Source organism: Stigmatopora argus, chromosome 12 (genome assembly GCF_051989625.1).
Source record: "Stigmatopora argus isolate UIUO_Sarg chromosome 12, RoL_Sarg_1.0, whole genome shotgun sequence".
Lineage (NCBI taxonomy): Eukaryota > Metazoa > Chordata > Actinopteri > Syngnathiformes > Syngnathidae > Stigmatopora > Stigmatopora argus.
This window is the reverse complement of record NC_135398.1, coordinates 4,291,398-4,313,110: the sequence shown is the minus strand read 5'-3', so window position 1 is coordinate 4,313,110 and position 21,713 is coordinate 4,291,398. Positions and strand designations below refer to the sequence as shown.

The 21,713-nt window shown below is 40.5% G+C and overlaps 1 protein-coding gene across 5 annotated transcripts in view; it reads right to left on the bottom strand.

Moving 5' to 3' along the window:
* The window catches only part of LOC144085571 (receptor-type tyrosine-protein phosphatase mu), a 153,233-nt gene that overhangs the window by 38,472 nt on the left and 93,048 nt on the right, over window positions 1-21,713 (bottom strand). For 3 of the 5 annotated variants that reach the window (XM_077614969.1, XM_077614970.1, XM_077614971.1), the window contains exons 13-19: window positions 20,733-20,769; window positions 20,358-20,432; window positions 16,892-17,027; window positions 15,670-15,699; window positions 5,373-5,623; window positions 3,141-3,221; window positions 3,000-3,026 (exon numbers count right to left, since the gene is read on the bottom strand). In XM_077614969.1, coding sequence (XP_077471095.1) covers window positions 3,000-3,026; window positions 3,141-3,221; window positions 5,373-5,623; window positions 15,670-15,699; window positions 16,892-17,027; window positions 20,358-20,432; window positions 20,733-20,769 — 637 coding nt within the window. The remainder of the gene's footprint in view (window positions 1-2,999; window positions 3,027-3,140; window positions 3,222-5,372; window positions 5,624-15,669; window positions 15,700-16,891; window positions 17,028-20,357; window positions 20,433-20,732; window positions 20,770-21,713) is intronic. The other 2 variants (XM_077614973.1, XM_077614974.1) reach the window with 1 other exon arrangement.

Below are 21,713 nucleotides of genomic sequence, written 5' to 3'. Positions count from 1 at the left end.
GGCGCCGCGCCCCCAATTTGTCCTCCTGTGATGCGTTACGGGGGCCGCGTCCTTTCATCGCGCAGACGGGAAGCAAAACACAAACAAGTCGGCTGCCGACGGCGCGGGGACGACGACATTAAAAAGAATAATACACGAGCTCGTTGTGTTGTGGGGGAGAGAGAGGAAGGGAGCTAAATGAAGAAGAAGGAGGGGAAGACATGGATGTTTTTGTTGATGGGGAAGGTGGTAAGGCTCCTTTCCGCCTCCCAACCCGCGTTTTACCCAGTTTAAAAATAAAAAAGTGCTAAAAATGCAGCCCTACATGACCTCCGGGCCCACCCTTCACACCTGCTCCACATCTGTTCATGCACATGACAGGTCAAACATGTATGTGACATAACACGTGGATGGGATGGAGCAAAAGCCAAACCACCGCCACCCGTCCCACCACCACCAACAACAACAACACAACAACAGCCTGGGAGATCTCGTGACCGGACGATTCGCCGAAAGACGTTTCGCCGACGGACGTTTCGCCGACGGACGTTTGGCCGACGGACGTTTGGCCGACGGACAGTTCGCCGAACGGACGTTTCACCGAAACGGGATTCGCGCGCTCGCCCCGCCCCCGGATCGTGTGTACATGTTTTTCAACCTTGGCCCGCGGGCCATATACGGCCCATTACAGATAACATTCATTTAGGAATAACACGGGCATGTAGTGCCCCGCGCTTGACATATTTCTAAATACAAGTACGTACTACAATGTGCTGCATTTTTTTTGTTTTTATTTTATCCTTGCGTTTAAAGTAGTAGCGGCTAATTTATCAAAGCAGGGGATTGATGTCTGACACTGAGAAAAAACAACACTAGAAGACTTATGTGAAATTCTAAATGCCTTGGACAGACTAGATGGCTTAGAGAACAATACCTGAAAATGCCATGCAACACACTTTTACTTCTAATTATATTTTAAATAATTTCCCATTATTTTAGGAAATATATATTCAAAATGATTTGCTGAGAACCTTAATTCTAAGATTAATCTCAACGTTTTCTATGATGGTGTAAGTTTTCTGGAGTAGGATTTCTGGATTTACAATTTCATTACAGTAGTATAGTACTTACTGTTACTACTACTTTATTTTCTCTATTTCTTCTGTCACGTACTGTTCTCCGTGATCTCCAAATGGCTACTACTTTAAACGCAAGGATAGAATAAAAAAATAAAAAAATGGCAGCACATTGTAGTACGTATTTAGAAATATGTCCAGAGGGGGGCAGTACATGCCCTGGTTATTTCTAAATTAATGTTATCTGTAACGGGCCGTATATGGCCCACGGGCCGAGGTTGAAAAACATGTACACACATGATCCGGGGGTGGGGCGAGCGCGCGAATCCCGTTTCGGCGAAACGTCCGTTCGGCGAACTGTCCGTCGGCGAAACGTCTTTCGGCGAATCGTCCGAGTACCGGGAGATCTTTGTTTGAGCAGGTAGATGAGGAGGATGAGGGTTAGGAGGAGATGAGCAGGCAGGTAAGATGAAGAAAATGAAGAAAAAGTAAGAAAAAGGCAAACAAAGCGGAAAGGATGGAGAGGGGGGGCTTGGGCGAAGACGAGATTCTGCGCTTTTGAGTCCTCGAACATGTAAATGAGTCATCGCAAGAGTGAAGACAGAGATAAGACTCATTACTAACAGGCTAAACTGTTGTGCAGCATCTCGTCCCTGCTCTGCTAATTTACTCTTCACTTCTGTCACTCCGTGCTTCTTTATCTGGCACTTTTTTTTGTCACGCTCAGGCAGGTGTTTGTGTTACTTAGCTTCGCTCTGTTTCTTTTTCAGCCTTTTGCACAGCACTTACTTTCTCTTCATAGAAAAAAATGTTGATAAGTGATTGAAATTCCTTTCAAATACTGGATCTGAGGTGAAGGAGAAAGGAAATGGAAGTGACGCTGCAAATTTGTTTGTTGCCTAAACGTTATGTTCAATTCTGGGCAGGTGTCTTCATGATGTACATCAATGACATCATGCATTTATCAGATTTTAACTCATCAAATTGTTGCAGACAACAAATGAAATACGTTGTTGTTCAACCACTACTCTTATGCATTTTTTTTGTATCTCTCAACCCATGCTTCTTTTTTCTGACTTTAAAAAGTGCTATGAAATACTACAGCAAGTGACTTACTTTAAAATGATAAAAGTGAGAGAAAAGGCTTATTAAAGTAGTTAGATCCTAATTAGTCTTCCTTTTTCAGATGCCTTGACCTACCCTACCACTAAAACAACTCCAAACAGAAGATAATGTCACACCCACAATGATCTGCAGATTATTGCTAGCATGCTATCCAGAGCCACGCTATTCAGTTAATTCCACGTGGCCCTTCTGCTATTGTTTCAACATTAGTTATATATAGTATGTATAGTTCGTTAGCTAGCTGTGCACAAAAAAACCCAGACATCATCATCAATTCTGGTTGTGATGTCCCAACCAGCAAATTCTGGTTGTGATGTCACGACCAGCAGATTCTGGTTGTGATGTCACGACCAGCAGATTCTGGTTGTGATGTCACAACCAGCAGATTCTGGTTGTGATGTCACAACCAGAAGACTCTGGTTTTGATGTCACAACCAGAAGATTCTGGTTTTGATGTCACAACCAGAAGATTCTGGATGTGATGTCACAACCAGCAAATTCTGGTTGTGATGTCACAACCAGAACTGCTGAAAAAAAAGTGGGTGTTGCCTGATGTATTGTTTTGGGTTTTGAGTGGCAAATTCATTTTCTATATGTAAAATGGCAGTAGCCTAGTCATTTGCATTTTCTCACAGCTTCTTTAAAGTATTACGTGGTTGAGAAAATGGAAGCGGTATAACAACAATAATCCAGAAAAAGAAGCACAGGTTGGGAAAAGTGAACATATTTCTCGATGGGCACAGCTCATGTATTTAACGGCTCATCATTAAATCATTAATAAATCCTCTATAGTATGAGAGAGAAAAAAAAGTTTCTCACCTAAGATGGCGGTAGGCACAAACGGGTCTGGTTGTAGGAGGGGAGGAAAAAATAGGAAGTCAAATAAATACATGAGGAACATTTTTCAGTCACATTTAAGAAGCTTAGCATCTCTGGGGACAAACTCGGTGGGGGTCTTACCTGGGTAAAAAGCGCTGGTTGGGATGGAGGTACTGAGCGTGTTGGCTTTGGGCAACGTGAAGGAGGAGGGCGATGACCCACCTGCAAATAAAACAACAGGATTATCAGGAAATGTTGAACAATAATAAGGTTTATAGGTGTAAAAAAAATGGGGGAAAAGAATCTGCAGGAAAACAAAGTCTGGACAAAATCCTGCTTAACAGGTGAATGAAAAAAAATCTTATTTTTTGGTAGGGCATTTCATTAAGTGAAACTGCCATTTTCCAAAGCTTTATTAAATAAAGTATTATTAAATCTTATAATTTAGATTTTTTTATGGCTTAGATCACACGTGTCAAAGTGGCGTCCCGGGGGCCAAATCTGGCCCGCCGCATCATTTTGTGTGGCCCGGGAAAGTAAATCATGAGTGCCGACTTTCTGTTTTAGGATAAAATTAAAATGAAGAGTATAGATGTGTATTAAATTTCCTGATTTTCCCCCTTTTAAATCAATAATTGTAATTTTTTAAATCCATTTTTTCTGTGTTTTTAGTTCAAAAATCATTTTGTAAAATCTAAAAATATTTAAAAAGCTAAAATAAACATTGTTTTAGATCTATAAAAAAACCTGAATATTCAGGGCTTTTAATCCAGCTCTTTTAATCCATTTATTTAAAAAAAATCTAAACATTATATCTAAAATGGTCCGGCCCACGTGAAATCAAGTTGACGTTAAAGTGGCAGGCGAACCAACTCGAGTCTGACACCCTTGGTCTAAAGCACAGGTGTCAAAGTGGCGGCCCGAGGACCAAATCTGGCCCGCCGCATCATTTTGTGCGGCCCGAGAAAGTAAATCATGAGTGCCGACTTTCTGTTTTAGGATCAAATTTAAATGAAGAGTATAGATGTATATGAAATTTCCTGATTTGGCACGCGAACCAACCCCAGTCTGACACCCCTGTCTTCGATCAAAGGGAGTTACTGCCATTCCTTGCTTTCTTTTCAACCGCCACACTTTGTCAGATTCTGCACTACTTTACCAATTTTGCCATCCCACTACATCATGCTTTGTTTGTCTTTTCCAGCTCTGATGTAGCACTCCACCGTCACCCTGCCGCTCTCACTTGGCACCCATTAAGACTTTTCTCAAGCACGCTGCTACCGCTTTTTTGTTTCTTCTCTCGCTGTGCTTCCTTTTCAAGGATTTTGAGCAGCACATTATTTGAAAGCATTGAAGCAGCTCATTAGCCTCCGCTGTCAAGGTTTATTTACTCATTTTAAGGAGCTCAGGAGCCAGGGCTAACCGTCAAGTGAACATGTAGATTTAAAATGGCCACCACGCTGGCGATTAAGCACAAAATCAAGTGCATGACTGCATTCTAGAGTCAATACGCTCAATGTCCAGACGCTCAAATAACTTTATTACGAGTCAAATGTCTAATCTAGGACGCCTTAATCCAAATGGCACTGTCACTTCAGGTCACCGACGGCTGCGGTGATCATAAATCAGTGTTTTAAATCTTAAAAGCTTGCAGACAACAGATCTGGAGTACACGCTGACAGACAGTTAATCAAGGTCAACGCATCATTGGGGCTCCTGCCCGGCAGGGGTGTCTGCGGGTCGGTAGGAAGGCTGCTCAAAATGTTTAATCTGACGCTCAAGAAGCGGGATTATGACGGGTGGAAGGCCCCGGGTGCGGATTTAGTCCAGATGCTCATCGATGGGGGATTAGGTTGACCCGGCGAGGGGTCGAAACGAAGAGGTCATCGAACCGTGGCGCGTTTTCTTGAGTCACGGTGAGCTTCGACTCTACCTTGAATCGCACCCTGTGCTTTATTTTCAGGTTTTTAGACATGACTAAAATATGACTATCCATATTTTCTTCCAAAAGATTAAAAGCAAAAGGGCTGCAAAACTTTTTTTTTTAGTTTGATTGCCGGGTGATTGGTTAACGCGTCACCCTCACAGTTCTGGGATCCTGGGTTCAAATCCAGATCGGTCCACCTGAGTGGAGTTTGCATGTTCTTCCCGGGCCTGCGTGGGTTTTCTCCGGGTACTCCGGGTTCCGGGTTATAAAAAAAATCTAAATATTATATCTGAAATGGTCCGGCCCACATGAAATCGAGTTGACGTTAACGTGGCCCGCGAACCAACCCAAGTCTGACACCCTTGATCTACGTTGAGTTATCCAACAACATACGAATACACGCTTTGACACATTAACCGATTGGTTTGTTGAAATGTTCGTCTTACCTCGACTGTTGAGGGTGAGCGCGCACTCGCTGCGCGCGTTGAGCGTGAGCGCGCACTCGCTGCGCGCGTTGACGGTGGTGAGCGCGCACTCGCTGCGGGCGTTGAGCTTGTGGCTGTGCGCGTCCATGAAGGAAAGCGCCTCGTCGCAATTGGTGCCTTGCTCCGTGTAGCTCTTGTCCATGGAATTCACCATCACTGTCATTTCCTGCCGGGTACTACTCAGCGTCTCTTTGCGCTTCTTGGCCAGTTTCCTTCAGGAGAAGAAACCATGACATTCAGGTCAATGTTTTTTTTTGTGTCATCGATCAGTTGGAGGGTTATTTTGTCATTTTTCTAGCATTCTACCGATGAAATGTCGTGTCGTCGAGGGAAATTGTTTGTACCGCATTTTCACGACTATAAGGCGCACCGCATTATAAGGCGCACCCTCAATGAATGACACATTTTAATGTTTTTCCATATATAAGGCGCACCACATTGTAAGGCGCACCGCTCCGCAGTCTAGCTTTAAATGCTCTTTTGACGCCAATCTAGCGGCTGGAGTTCTTTTGTCAATCAAGCCGGAATGACGGCGAGCACCAAATTAGTGTGCTCGCCACAATCCACTGGGTGTATTGACAAAAGAACTACATATCCCAGCATGAATCGCGCACGGGGGAAAATGAAGTCGCAGGCTGCGTACCGTAGTTGCGAGACCTGTAGAGGATGGTGCACCCTATCGACTGATTTATTTTATTTTATCGTGATAACAATTTTAATATTTGTCCATATATAAGGCGCACCGGATTATTAGGCGCACTGTCTATTTTGGAGAAAATTTAAGACTTTTAAGTGCGCCATATAGTCGTGAAAATACGGTATTTTAAGACGGGTTCGTCCCTGTAAATGGCCCAAAAATGTCATCTTTATAGCACGATGGCGGGGTAAAACAAAACTGAAGTGAATGACTGTCTAGTTTGGAGACTAAGATGTGATTTGTCTTTTGATGGCAGGTCACATAATGAGCTCTAGTTTTTGGTCGGGTGTGATAACGTGGAAGAGGCGGGACCTCCTGACCCGAATCCTTCAGGGGTCCTCATGATTGAAAGTTCACCATCTTAGACGTATAGCGATGCCAACTTATGTTGTTAATCTGCTGCTCTTACTGACCCACTTTGGAGCCGACAAAAGCACTTTGTTCTTTCTTACAACAACTGTCAAGGACAAAGTATTTATTTATTTATTAATTTATCATTTTCTTTTAAATTCCCCCAAACATTTGAAGGCTCAATATTCATCTATAAGTTTGTATTATGAATGCAATCATGTCATAAAACAGAGTATGTGTATAGTTTGTGTTATTAATGATATTACAATTTTACATTTACATATCGTATAGTACACAATTTTATTTGAGATATAATATTGAGGTTAAACTTCAATTCAATTTCAAATTCTTTTCTGACGTCATTTGGTTCAAATGTAAAATTAGTTTTAGAGCTAAAAAACGTATTGTTAATACAGCATATTGATAACTTCTTTTATTTTTTAGATACCTAATTATATTGTAAGCGTTCCTTCTATTTATTGGTTTTATTTCAATTTCCTGTTTTATCTGCTTTAGTTTTTAAACACTTGTTGATTTAGTATGATTTTTATATTTCATGTTATTTTCCTTTTTATTCCTATATCTTAGTTGTGTGATGTAAAGCACAGTTACTTTGTGTTGAATACTTTTTACATTCATTATATTTTGTATTATTTATTTTTACTTTCAGCATTTGATGTTGTTTATATTAGCATAGCTATTTCTTAAAAAAAACATCAACATTATAAAACTAAAGCTGAAACTTTTATGACCAAAAGACGCAATAACCAAAAAAGCATCAAAGTAAAATGTGGCTTGAAAAAATTGGGCTGGCATTATTCTGTAATTGATGCTTGGATAAAAGCTAAAATAAAGATTAATAGAAAAAACATAACCCACATAGAGCGAGCTTTTTTTTAATCAACGCCAAGTGTTTTGTCGTACTTCTCTTTTTTAATTAGCTATTCTGTTTGTTTTAGTCTCTGATATAGAAGAACTTCTCTCTATTTTAATTAGATTTTCCTTTTTTTTTTTTTTTTACTTTTGGCACCAGACACGCATAAAAACCTTGAGCGTTGGAAAGTCACTTGGACTTAAAAAATATGGAATTTTTTCCCCCTATTTGACCGGATAAAAGTGAGTTCTGAAGCCGAGCTCGACCTCAACGATGAAGGAAGAAGAGAATAGACCCGTGTCCCCACGGCGATTAATAAAACATGGAGTGCACGCTCCGTTATTCCACCAAAAAGTAACTGAAACGCCGTCGGAATGATGGCCTCGCCTGGATGACCCCTGTACTGCGCTCTCCCGCTGTTTTGTTGCTTCAAATCTCCACTGTTTGTTCAATTTCTTGGCATATGGCGGCGTCCGGGAAACCCCCCTAACCACCTCCCCCGCTTATCCCGAGGACCTCGGCATGACGCTAATAGCGCGAGCGCTTTCCCCAGCGCGTGAAAAGTGACAAAGATGTGACATTTTCACGCCGCCGGCCGCGTTTGCTCTTTTTAATCGGCAATTAAAAGCGCAGAGAAAACGATATTGTGTGTAATTGCAACACAGGAGGAGGTATCTGGGGAGAGGGGGGCGGGGCTTATCATGACAAAACAAACACTGTTCTAATTTTCCATCTATGGAACGGAATGTTGATCTTACACAATTAGAACATTTTGCACCGCTTATTCGCAAAAGGGTTGCAGGGGGTGTTGGAGCCTATCCCAGCAAACCTGCGCAACAGGCGGGACACAACTTGAATTGGTTGCCAGATAAGGAGCATTTGCTTCGTTTTATTCTGTCTACAAGGGCCAAACAATTTCATATCAACATAGTTAACGAACTAAAACTTTAAATTTAAGAGTTTTACGTTGGATTTGAGAGTAAAGATACCGGTCAACTTACAAGTTTTTCCCGCATTTTATACGTTTTTGATCATCAATTGTGTATGCCATATAACAAATTTATTACGGGATTTTTTTCAAGTACGTTTTTTGGTAAAACCGATCTTCCGCACTCTTCATTATATCAATATAGCGTGTCAGCAAGCAATGCAAGAGAGTCAAGCTGTCAGCGTCATACGGCGACATCTACAGAATCTTGAAATTAGTGCATAGAACATTGGGCACCTAGTTCACTTCGGGGAAAATTTTACATTTTTAATTGCACCCTATGTGAGTAAAGAAGTTTAAAAAGTTTAGTCAAGAAGTTAAAGAAATTTCCCAGATACGGGATGAAATAAAGTTCTAACCTAACTTAAGCTAAACATGTGCTGCGTTGCATTTGTATGGTATATTATCCCTTAAGGGGAATTGCAATCAATTATAAGGGGAGCGATTGGCCGAGGTTGACAGGTATGAGTAAAGTTAAACTACAAGTGAAAAACAGGAGTTAGCTTCACATCTAACAACCTTGCTCTAGCACACATGTGTCAAAGTGGCGGCCTGGGGGCCAAATCTGGCCCGGTGCATCATTTTGTGAGGCCCGGGAAAGTAAATCATGAGTGCCCACTTTCTGTTTTAGGATCAAATTAAAATGAAGAGTATAGATGTATATTAAATTTCCTGATTTTCCCCCTTTTAAATCAATAATTGTATTTTTTTAATCCATTTTTTCTGTGTTTTTAGTTCAAAAATCATTTTGTAAAATCTAAAAATATATTAAAAAAGCTACAAAAAACATTGTTTTAGATCTATAAAAAACTGAATATTCAGGGCTTTTAATCCAGTTCTTTTAATCCATTTATAAAAAAATATCCAAATATTATATCTAAAATGGTCCGGCCCACATGAAATCAAGTTGACGTTAACGCGGCCCGCGAACCAACCCGAGTCTGACACCCCTGCTCTAGCATATTATTCATAATAAAGCAAAAAAATAAATAAAGAGACTAAGCAATTGTGAGGCCTCGACACAGCCCACGACTGAGTGACATTCTAGTTTAGTTTCAGCATCTGCTAAGGTACTGAGCCACCCGGCACAGATGAAGGGAAGCTGCTTGCTCGGCGGCGCCGCTGATGAAGATGAACGATGGCGCTAATGCCGCGCTAATTTATATGAGGAGCGAATTTAATGATGGATGACTGGATTAACAACTCTTACGCGCCACCAGAGATAAGTCGGAGAAAAGCGCGCTGTAAAATGTTTGCACGATTTGATAAATGGGACCATCCGTCATGTGGCGATACCAACAACGAGAGCGCTCGGAGGAGTGCGGACCCCCGTCAAGGCCTGTGGAATCAGCGGGGGTGAATGGTAACTGTCTCTACACGACGTTAGATCATTTTTCATACTGCTCACGTGCAGGAAAAAATGCCGCTGCGTCAAAGGCGATGTACGTTTTGGTTAAAAAATCATGGCTGAGTGAAATAACGAGATAGATGCACAAAATAGTGCGGAGGAATAAATAAAAAAAGTAGGAAAACAACTCGTGGAAAAAATAAAATCCCTGCAGAGTCGGGCTGTTTTGAAGCTCCGCCTTTAAAGCGTCACTTCCCGCCGTTGCCATTTTCCCGTTGGGTTGTGGGCTGAACTCCTGCAGCTCGGAACCACAGACGCTGGCGCTAATGAGGCGCGACTGATGTCGTCGCCCACGGCGATTTTCACTTTGCCTCCGCAAACACCTCCGTGCGCTCTCGCGCTTTGCCTATTGTTGCAAATGTTCTTCATCCGTCTCTGTGTTTACACACTATTTGTTTTTTTAGAACGACCACCCAGGAAATTGTCTTTTGATTCCATTCATTTTGTCTGTGTGAAACTTCCTGTTATTAAAACTACCTAAGAAATTAAGGTCATGATTAGATGAAGTTCTTCAAGTGGATTCGTTTAATAAAACTGGGCTTTCCTTTGAACGAAGTAAGAAGGAGAATGTCATTTTCTGTCAATATTTTTGCAGTTTTTGGATGAAAGAAAAAAAAATGCAATGAAAAAGTTTCATTTTAAAAAAGTTTGAGAGGTTAGAGAATGCAATCGCAAATTTTCCTTTTACTGAAAAGACATGGTTACTTTTATTATAGGTCAGTTACAAAATCTCGGTACTCGGACGTTTCTTCGAAAGACGTTTGGTAGAACGGACATTTGGTCGAACGGACGTTTGGTCGAACGGACGTTTGGTCGAACGGACGTTTGGTCGAACGGACGTTTGGTCGAACGGACGTTTTGGTAGAACGGACGTTTGGTAGAACGGACGTTTGGTAGAACGGACGTTTGGTCGCCGGGTTGTTACTGTTGAAACCAGCTCTCAAAATTATAATCATGAGAGAGTGAGTTTAATATCTAAATATCTAATATCAAAATATCAACAGTAAACTCTGTCATAATTTGACAGCGAGCGAACCTGGCGACCAAACGTCTGTTCTACCAAACGTCCGGGGACCAAACGTCTTTGGACGAAACGTCCGGTCACGCAAAATATCATTCCTTATCAATAAAGATACAAAAAATGTTTATTGCTTGGACTATATAAAGAGTCAATTATTACCTTTCTCATCCACACGATTCCTGAAATGTCAGGTATAAAATATTGTTTCCGATAAACGAGACGTTCATTTCGGTGGAACCATATTTGGTTAAGAAATTAGCTACGTTACAATTACCCTGAATTGTGCAAGATATAATTAAACAACTATTGCTGAAAGTTGACGATCAAAATTCAAAGCCGAGGGAAGAATAACATCGGAAACTCGAATATTCGAGATTTTTAGTTGTAAACATACTGTGATGTTACAATAACCACAGGAGTATAAAAATCTAAAAAGGGGGATAAATCTTCCATCAACGCAGATTTATTTTCTAGCACAAGTCAATGTTTTCTTAAGTGAAGGAAGGCGGTGAATAGGGATTAAGAAAGTGCAATACACTATGGATGGGAACGCAGCTCTTAAACTACAAAGTACTACATTTTCCCTACTAATAAACAACTTCTTTCTAAAGACTGTGACGTCCAGGGCTGTCGCTGGCGTGCCTTCGTGCCGCTGGCTCATCATCATGCGGCGCCGCTACGCCGCTGACTCTGCCAGGCTGCTTGTACCAATTAGCACAGGTCTCTTACCGCACACTCGCCGCGCCCCGTCTTTAATGAAGGCGTTTGTTCACTGGCCTTGAGCGCACTCGGGTTTCTCACATGCCGCGTTTATCGTACCTCCCGCTTCCCCGTGTCGTCGTCGCCAGTTGTTTCTGACATGCCATTAAAAGAAGGCAAGGGTCCAAAATACTGCAATTCCGCTCAGGTTAAAGTTGGCGCATTTTGAGTTTGGTATGAAGTAATAACGCCCACTCCCCAAATTTGACACACAATCAAATGAAAATCTAATAAGTCAATATTAAGTAAGGTTACAAGCATTGACGGGTTTGGTCAATATTTTATTCTAACAAATTTGGTCCCAATTCGTTTTTTTTCCCACAAGATAAGGACTGGTTTCGTCATCATAATCATTTGAAAATAATCGTTTTATTTTATGAGTAATATTTCAAAGCGAAAATACGAGCACTAACTTGACCTGTGACCTTTTGAAAACCCTTACGTGTCAAAATTTGCTAAATTTGCTGAGTTTTATCGCAGCTGGGGTTGGAAAATTCACAATGTTGTTGCAGGCTTAAGCTTGAATAGGTTTTAGCATCAAGTTTTATTTTATTAATTTAGTTCGGAGTCATTTTAATGTAACTTCTACTCATAGGCTGCCACATGATGAAACTTTTACACTGTAGCGATAGGCACAAAGTTGAATTAGTTGCTAATATTAGCCTTTCTTTAGGACTTAAAGTCTCTAGCTCACATGTGTCAAAGTGGCGGCCCGGGGGCCAAATCTGGCCCGCCCTATCACTTTGTGTGGCCCGGGAGAGTAAATCATGAGTGCCGACTTTCTCTTTTAGGATCAAATTAAAATGAATAGTATAGATGTATATTAAATTTCCTGATTTTCCCCCCTTTAAATCAATAATTGTAATTTTTTATCAATTTTTTTCTGTGTTTGTAGTTCAAAAATAATTTTGTAAAATCTAAAAATATATTTAAAAAAAGCTCAAATAAACATTGTTTTAGATCGATAAAAAACTGAATATTCAGGGCTTTTAATCCAGTTCTTTTAATCCATTTATATAAAAAAATCTAAATATTATATCTAAAATGGTCACGTGAAATCAAGTTGACGTTAAAGCGGCCCATGAACCAACCCGAGTCTGACAAACCTGTTCTAGCTCTAGGTGCACTGTTGGATTATTCTTAATGAAATATTTTTGTGCTATACAGTACAAGTTGAAAGTACACCGCTATTTAGGTTTTGGAACGACATGCTGCCGTTGGCATCCCATTTCGGCACCATCGGCTACTTTCGCTTACACATTTCATTTCTATTATTCTACTGAAATCATCTAAAGGAATCCATACATCGAGATGACTTTTGGGACGATCTTATTGGAAAGCAGTTAGCATAACCTCAGTTTGATGGTTGGCTCGCCCTCTCACGGGGACCTTGGGAGCCCTTGATGCCTCAATGCCACGCCACGCCGCGACGCCAACGCCCCCAGCGAGCTGGGGTGGCCAGCCGGCAGATGAAAGGCCACGCTTTTGACACGGCATTTGACGGCACATGTGAGCGCATGTCTAACGAGCAGGCTAGTCGACTTCAGTCGGACGCCACCTCTGGCGGCCCAAGTTCAAATTTTGGCAGCGCGACTTTGATGTGCACGCTAAAGTATTCGCCGGCTTCATCAATCATCCAGGTGACGGCGTGTGTTTGGGGAATAACCCCAATTCCTCCAGATGAGCACCTCTAGCAAGTTTTTTTTTTATTAATTAGGCTTTAAAAGATGGATAAGAACACCTGTCGCTAGGCAGAAAGTTTACATGTCCGATGATAACCACATTCCTGTGAGCCAACCATATGACTAGTAACGTTTTTTTTTTTTGCATGAAGGCAACACATACTCCTATTTATGAGTTTCATCATTTAGGGGTGGAAAGAGCAATAATCAAAACCTGTCACTCAAATCATATCCAGTCAAACACATTAAAAGATAACTCCAGTGCCTAATGTAATGTTTGCTTTTTATCAAAACTATTGATATTTCCATAAGAACTCTCACTGAGAAAAGTTTTCCGTGCGTCCAAAGCTAGTTATTAATAACCTGAGTTCTGTATATACTACAGTGGTACCTCGACATACGAGCAATTTGAGATACGAGTAAAATTTTTAGCAGATATTTATCTTGCGATACGAGTAAAATTTTGAGCAGATATTTATCTTGAGATACGAGTAAAATTTTGAGCAGATATTTATCTTGAGATAGGAGTAAAATTTTGAGCAGATATTTATCTTGAGATACGAGTAAAATTTTGAGCAGATATTTATCTTGAGATACGAGTAAAATTTTGAGCAGATATTTATCTTGAGATACGAGTAAAATTTTGAGCAGATATTCATCTTGAGAAACGAGGTAAATTTTGAGCAGATATTTATCTTGAGATACAAGACAAATTTTGATATACGAGCAGACAGCGGACGCGAGGCTGCTCATAAGAACATCATGGCCACTGTCTTTCCTGTCGCAACTCCCTCTTTGTAATGTCTCTGCGAGCACTGGTCGGAGCGTTGCATTTTTTCAGTGTTTTTTTTCTTCCCGTTAGTCATTGCGGATGGCGAGGCGATCGCTAATACGAGTTATATAGACTACTTTTCGTTGGCAAGTGGTCGTGCGTTATCCTATTTTGAGAACATTTGTGTGAATCATTTTGGGAATATTTTGAAAAGAAGACAAAAGCAAACAACCCTCGATATTGACTAAAAGTCAGTGTGGAGGCGGGGCAAATAGAGCCAAGAAGAAAGGTAATAAAATGTCAAACAAAATTAGAATTAAGTTTAGTGTTAGGTTCGATTAAACTTATTTTTGAGTGTGTCTGCACCGTAATCGAAGTTCATTTAAATTTGTTTATGTTATCTTACGAGCGCGTCTGTCCGTCTCTCTCTCCCCCTGCGAAATATAAACACATTTTATTAATATTAAACCACTAGTTATTTATTACTTTGTTAATAGATGGCGAATTAGAACAAATAAAAATGTTTTTCCAATCCAATATCGTGTTTTGGGTGTTTTTTCAGAGGGTTGGAACGAATTAATTTGTTTTTAGTTCATTTCTATGGGAAACGTTCGTTTGAGTTACGAGAAAATCGACATAAGAGCCTAGTCTCGGAACGCATTAAGCTCGTATCTCGAGGTACCACTGTACTGTTAAGTGCGTATTTAATGAAGCCCAAAATGTCCTTAGTAGTATACTAATTTTAATAAGTTTACACGAGCCATTAAAAGTATCCTCCTAACATTTTTTGATCCGCTTTAGATGATGGAAAATAGTCTACCTCAATAAGACCGCCATTTTCACAATACAAGTCTCGCCTGAGTGTAAGTCGCCTCATCCAAACAATGCACAATGTGGAAGGAAAATAAATAAATAAAAACATAACATGTTGTCGGTGGTGAGAGAGAGCGAAAAAAAATACATAAGTCGTGCTTGAGTCTTAGTCGCATACCCAGCCAAACTATGAAAAAAGTCCGAAAAATACAGTTAAAATTAAATCAAAAACTTCCTTCTTCCATATGACATGCAATATAAAATTTAGCTTAACTATTAGGAATTCCGATTCCAGTCGAACGCGAACCTTTTAGAACAAAAGGAGGTAACAAAATTCCGACTGCCACGCTTCGACGAGTCAGCGGATAAGAGCGAGGAAAAAGCCGCGCGATATTATTATCTGCAGGTGCATTGTGGGACATCCTTTGAAGCGAGGCAGCCTCCGCGATCAATGCAGATTAGGCACAAAGACCTTGCGTTTTTTTTTTTGGCGGCACGCTCTAAGCCTCTTCGCTATTCACCACTATATTTTATTGTTTTGCGCGTGTCGGCCATATTTAAAAAGGAAACAATCCCGCCGCTTTAATAATAAAGTCACGGGTACACGTGCAGCCAGCCAATGGCATGCTGGGAAAAAGGAAAATCAGGTGAGCCGGACAAAAAGCATGAGATGTGGGACAATGACGGTGGGGGGGGGCGGGGCCTGAGTGGTGGGAGTACAATGCATGCAAAGTATGGGTGATGTGCCCAAGCAGATAAGCCTGCAAATAATGGCGGCGTGGACGTGAGAGGGTGTTGGGGTTATTTTGGGAATTATGAACCTATCAGAGGGGAAATAAAGGCATGCGTGCTGTTCGGAGAGAAAGCATGGACGCCGAGTTTGGTTTACTTACAGGTAGTAAGTGTAGGAGTGATAGGTTCTTCTGCCGAGTGGGGTGGAGGTGGTGGTGGTGGTGGTAACGTGACGGTGACGGTGGTGGTGGTGGTGGTGGTGGTGGTGTTGGTGGTGACGGTAGGTTTTAAGCAGTGGAGGACGAGGAGAGAGGGGGGAGAGGAACGGGGATGGAATGGAAAGAAAAAAGTAAAAATATTAATGTTTTTGGAAAAAAAAGAACTTAATCAGACATGGTGGCAACACGTGGAGGCTCGACTTTGGGAGGTGATTGCGATGATAGCTAGATAACTCGACCGTGAACCTGGCGAAATATTAAAATCGGATACACACGTTCTTGATAGAGTACACGGTCGATTGGTCGCCGTCGATTGGTCGCCGGTCGATTGGTCGTTTGGTCGCCGATCTTTTATATATTTCTTTTCTATATATAAGGAAGTAATTGCAGGACATACAGTATGGAGTCGATTATTTCTGAAAAAGCTGCTATTTCAGTTGTTTTGAATTCATAATTTGAAGTTGTTTAGGTGTGTGTGCTAAAGTTAGCTTCCTCGCTAAACTTTACTTTACTCCTGCATGGATATTATTAAATATTTTTGCATTCTCATTATTGATTTTAATACATAAATATTTTTTTTATCATCTTGTCTCAATTTTGTGTGTTTCTCACATCTTTCATCCAACATTGGAACACTTTAATCATTTTTAAAGGGTTTAATTAGTCATATTTTTGAGGACCGCGGACCAAATGACAGAATCTACATGTAAAATACTGCTCTATTAGCGAAAAATCCAAGTTACAAAACAAGTTCTGGAACCAATTAATTTTGTAAGTAGAGGTAAGACTGTCCATGAAAGAAATTTATGTCCTCGTGCCACGTGCCAGCTCAACACCGCAAAAAAAAACTATGAACAGGCACGGCGGAAGCAAAGAACGTTTGATATTTGCAGAGCTTTGCTTCTTATATCGCAGCCGTATGAACAGGGGAGGCTTATGTAAACGTAGCCATTAGCTGCGCGTCCGTACACTCTCAGGATATTAAAATATTTTTTAAGGCTTATCTCCATTGCGGGCTGTTCGCCAGACCCAGAGGAAGGCATTTGTTGAAGGGTACGGTGCAAAAGGATTGATATTTTCTCAATGGGGCGGGACGGCCTCATCGAAATAATTATGCGCGAATCGCAAAGACACTTGATATGAAAAAAAATGTAAGAATGCATACCTTTTTTTCATGAGGAGCACCACGCCGAGAAAGATGATGACAAAGAGCAGGATGCCGGCGATGACCCCGGCGATCTTAACGGTGTGGTCCGTCTGTTTCTCCGGTTCCACCGCGTTGGGTTTGTGGGTGGCGGCGCCTGACCAAAGAAACAAAAAATAAATCAAAAATACAACACAAAGATGATTTAATTGTTTAAATGACAGATTTGAGCTATCATGTATTAGGACACAGGTGTCAAAGTGGCGGCCCGGGGGCCAAATCTGGTCCGCCGTGTCATTTTGTGCGGCCCGAGAAAGTAAATCACAAGCGCCGACTTTCTGTTTTAGTATCAAATTCAAATGAAGATTTTAGATGTATATTATATTTCCTGATTTTCCCCTTTTAAAATAAATATTGCAATTTTTAATCCATTTTTAGTTCAAAAAGAATTTTGTAAAATCTAAAAATAAATATATAAAAATATTTGTTTTCCACTTTAATATTGAACATCATAAAAATATAGATTTTGTTTCCTTTTGAAATGAAAACAAAATGATTAAAAGATGTTTTCCCTTACTAAGAAAAAAAAGCTAAAAAAAACAGTATATTTACATCCATTTCTTTTAATCCATTTTTTTAAATATTTTAATATTATATCTAAAATGGTCCGGCACACATGAAATCGATTCGACGTGAATGTGGCCCACGAACCACCTCGGGTTTGACACCCTTGTATTAGGATGTTAACTTTTAAGTGTGTCCGCAAACCCAAATGTTATTTTTAATGTTAATATGCCATCTAATTATGTAAAATTTTAAATGGCCAAGCAAGCCTTTGGTAGGAGAGATTTTTTTAATCAATTTTACTTGGAATATGTGTCCAATTTTTAATAGTACTGTACCTGGCATCTCAAAATGATCAAAAAAATATTCTGCATTGCTACTACAGTGGTTCCTCGACATACGAGCACCCGACATACGAGCAATTCGAGATACGAGTAAAATTTCAAGCAAATATTTATCTTGAGATACAAGACAAATTTTGATATACGAGCAGACAGCGGACGCGAGATGCTGCTCATAAGAACATCATGGCCACTGTCTCTCTCCCCGCAACTCCCTCGTGTAATGTCTCTGGTCACAACTCCCTCTTTGTAATGTCTCTGCGAGCACTGGGAGGAGCATTGCATTTTTTTCAGTGTTTTTTTCCCGTTCGTCAGTGCGAATGGCATATATACTACTTTTTGTTGGCAAGTGGTCGTGTGTTATCCTATTGTGAGGACATTTTTGCGCATCATTTTGGGAATATTTTGAAGGGAACACAAACTCAAACCCTCGATATTGACTGAAAGTCAGTGTGGAGGCGGGGCAAAAAGACCCAACCTGGGAGAAGAAAGGTATCAAAATGTCAGACAAAATTAGAATTAAGTTTAGTGTTAGGTTCGATTAAACTTATTTTTGAGTGTGTCTGCATCATAAGCCAAGTTCATTTAAATTTCTTTATGTTATGTTACGAACGTATTGCCGTGCAAAAACTGTACATGGCATCTCAAAATGATTAAAAAAAAATTCTGCATTGCTACTACTTTATTAGTATTATTACTATTTTAACACATTAAAAATTCTTTTTATCACATTAAATACATTTGTAATTTTACGTTCATACAAAAAAATTACAATAATAACTAGAGTTGAACAGCAATTTAGTTTTTTCATTGATTGTGTCTATTTAGAACAAAAACACCAAACTTTTGTGGTTATTAAACAAAAAAAAAAATTAAAAATCAGTCAAAAATGGCTGCTTTGAACCTAAAAGGCAAACTTTTGGATTAAAAGCAAGGATCCTTACTTTTGCGGCTCTACTGGTGAGCACATTAAAGCAATGAGAAGGGATCCTCCTTGGCGGAGGTAATAAATAAAAAGCAGATCTTGTTAAAATTCCACTGGCTTGCCTCTAGCTGTGCGAATCGCTCGGAGAATCTCAATCCCACCGGGGGGTCGAGACGGGAATGCAGACAAGTCTCTTTCTCTCTGATGAGCTCAAAGTGCGGATTTGTCACACATTTGCGGCAAAGAAGCAAAAAAAAAAAAGAGTGATGTGTGGCATCAGCTCAATCAGTCCACAGCTGATTACTAACATGTCAGTCCGGTGGAATAAAAAAAGGGGGAAAAAAATCTATTGATAGGAGCGCAGAGGACTGAGAATAATATGTCAGTTGGGATAGATATGCAGTTTTTTTCCCCTGATAGGTAGACAACATGGCGTCACTTGTGGCTGACATGGCAATTTATCATTCTAAATTTAGTAACACGGATGTTCAGTGCAGGACACTTGCCTCGCTTATCTTTTTAAGACTCTATTCCCCACTTTAGCGTTTTGGCTGTATCTCCACCCCGGCTGATTTGTTTATTTCAGGCGTTTGGGATTTATAACCAGGGCGCACTACCTCCCATATCTTTTGTAAAAGTGCGCTCAGAGCGTTGTGGCCGCAACCGCGATTAAGCGAGGGTGAACTTATCTCGCTTTGAGCTGGGCGCAGGATGCGGCTTAAAGGTTGGCCGTCGTCTCGGAGAGGACAATACGGAGTTGCCGACGTTTATCTAAGCTGCTAATGCATTCATGATGTTTGTGCTTCTTACGGTTTGTGTTGACTGTTTAGCGTCAGCCAGTGAAAATCTTAAAAATGTTCGCTCTGTAATATTTTTAGTTTTGTAGATATGAATAGGCAGCCCGGTGGAGGCGTGGATAAGGGGTTGGCATCACAGTTCTGGGGTCAAGGGTTCGATCCCAGGTTGGTCCTCACTGGGTGGAGTTTGCATGTTCTCACTGGACTTGCATGGGTTTTTTGCGGGTACTCTGGGTTCCCCTCAAATCCCCAAAACATGCAGGGTAGGCTGTGTGAACACTATTATATTGTCCTCAGCTATGATTGGATGTTTGTCTCATTGTGCCTTGCAATTAGCGGGCCAAGAATTTAGGTTGTCCTTCGCCCAGTGCCCATATTTAGCTGTGATAGGCTCCAGTACCCCCCGCGATCCTTTTATTTATAAGTCACGTGTCAAAGTGGCGGCCCGGGGGCCAAATCTGGCCCGCCGCATCATTTTGTGTGGCCCGGGAAAGTAAATCATGAGTGCCGACTTTCCGTTTTCGGATCAAATTAAAATGAAGAGTATAGATGTATATTACATTTCCTGATGTTCCCCCTTTTAATCATTTTTTTGTGTTTTTAGTTCAAAAATCATTTTGTAAAATCTAAAAATATATTTAAAAAAAGATAAAATAAACATTGTTTTAGATCTATAAAAAACTGAATATTCAGGGCTTTTAATCCAGTTCTTTTAATCCATTTATAAAAAAATAATCTAAATATAATATCCAAAATGGTCCGATTTGACGTTAACGCGGCCCGCGAACCAACCCGAGTCGGACACCCCTGTTCTACGCGAACGTGCCAGCTGTTTAGGTTCAGGTTTGAGAGGTTCTAACCTGTCAGTTGGTGATCACCGGCCGCTGGGGCGATGCGAAGGTACGGCGTGGTGAGCTGAGTCACCAAGATGGCAGCTGAGCGCCACATTAGGTGAGTAAATCCACGATGCCATGCAGCAGGTAAAAAGTCAGACACACAAAGAGGAAAAAAAAAATCAAACTCAGAAAAGCCACAGTGACTCACTGTTAACATCCATCATTATAAAAATGCATGCAATTTAACTATCAGGTCTTTTATAGCACTCCACAATTACATCAATACCTTAAAGTTGCAGAATAGACATTCTCATGTTTCATTTAACGTTTACAACAGGTAACTCATTAAAATTAAATGGTGTTAATTTGTTGCTTAATGTTAATTTGGACACGTCCTACCTTTGGTGGCGACTCGGATGCAGTCGATTTTAGTCTCCTGTTAAAAAAGAAAAATAAACAGGGGAAGCAGGAGAGGGTTAAGGTTTATTGCAATGATAACAGGCAGTTTGAGAGGTTTATGTGGGTACCACTTCACATAAGATTTAAAAAAAAGTGCATTACATCACGCATCCTAGCTCAGTGATTGCAAAAAATATACTATAATGACCCATGGTGCAGTTAAAAGGTAGTGACAGTGAACCCCGTGGCAGGCCTTGTGCTTGAATTCATGATGAAAGGATACTAGTTTTGCTCTCTTAAAAACGTTGCCTCTAACAGGGAGCGAGGGAAAAAGTTTGTTGGACACTTGAAACGGTGAAAAGACGAAAGCACAAAAGGCAGGAACAAGGTTGCTGTGCTTAATACAAAAGATGCGCATTTTGTCCCTGAGCTTGCTCGTTTGCCGGGATTGGCCAGCGGTGAGAAAAATAATCATTGAGCACGCTAAAAGCAAAGTGCAAAGCATCTTGTCTTTACAAAGATAATGAAAGTAGTTATTTGAGTTGGGTCCTTCATGGAGAATAATTAAAGGCTTTCTCGATATCCACTTCATGGACTGCTTAGCGTCACGCAAAAGTGGCTGCTTCGTTCCGAATGACTGACATGTTTACATTCACGCATTCACGGGTTTACATGTGTCCTGCTTTGATAAGAAATAACACCCAGTTTGACGTTGAATGATGGAGCTAGTTTGGAGGACTTAAGTAGGAATGAATGGACGCCGAATCTTTCTGATGTTTCCAATCATGGCTAATTTGGAGTCAATTTCCAAGAGATTTACATAAAGATGTTCCTTTCGACTCAAAATGATGACTTTCTCGTTCCATTTCGAGTGTTTGCCAGGCATGTCAACCCAGTTTCATGTTAAAGGAGTGTTTTTTTTTAATTTAATTTGCAGTTACTAAGGTTGTCTGAGTCCGCTAAAATACAATTTCACCATGT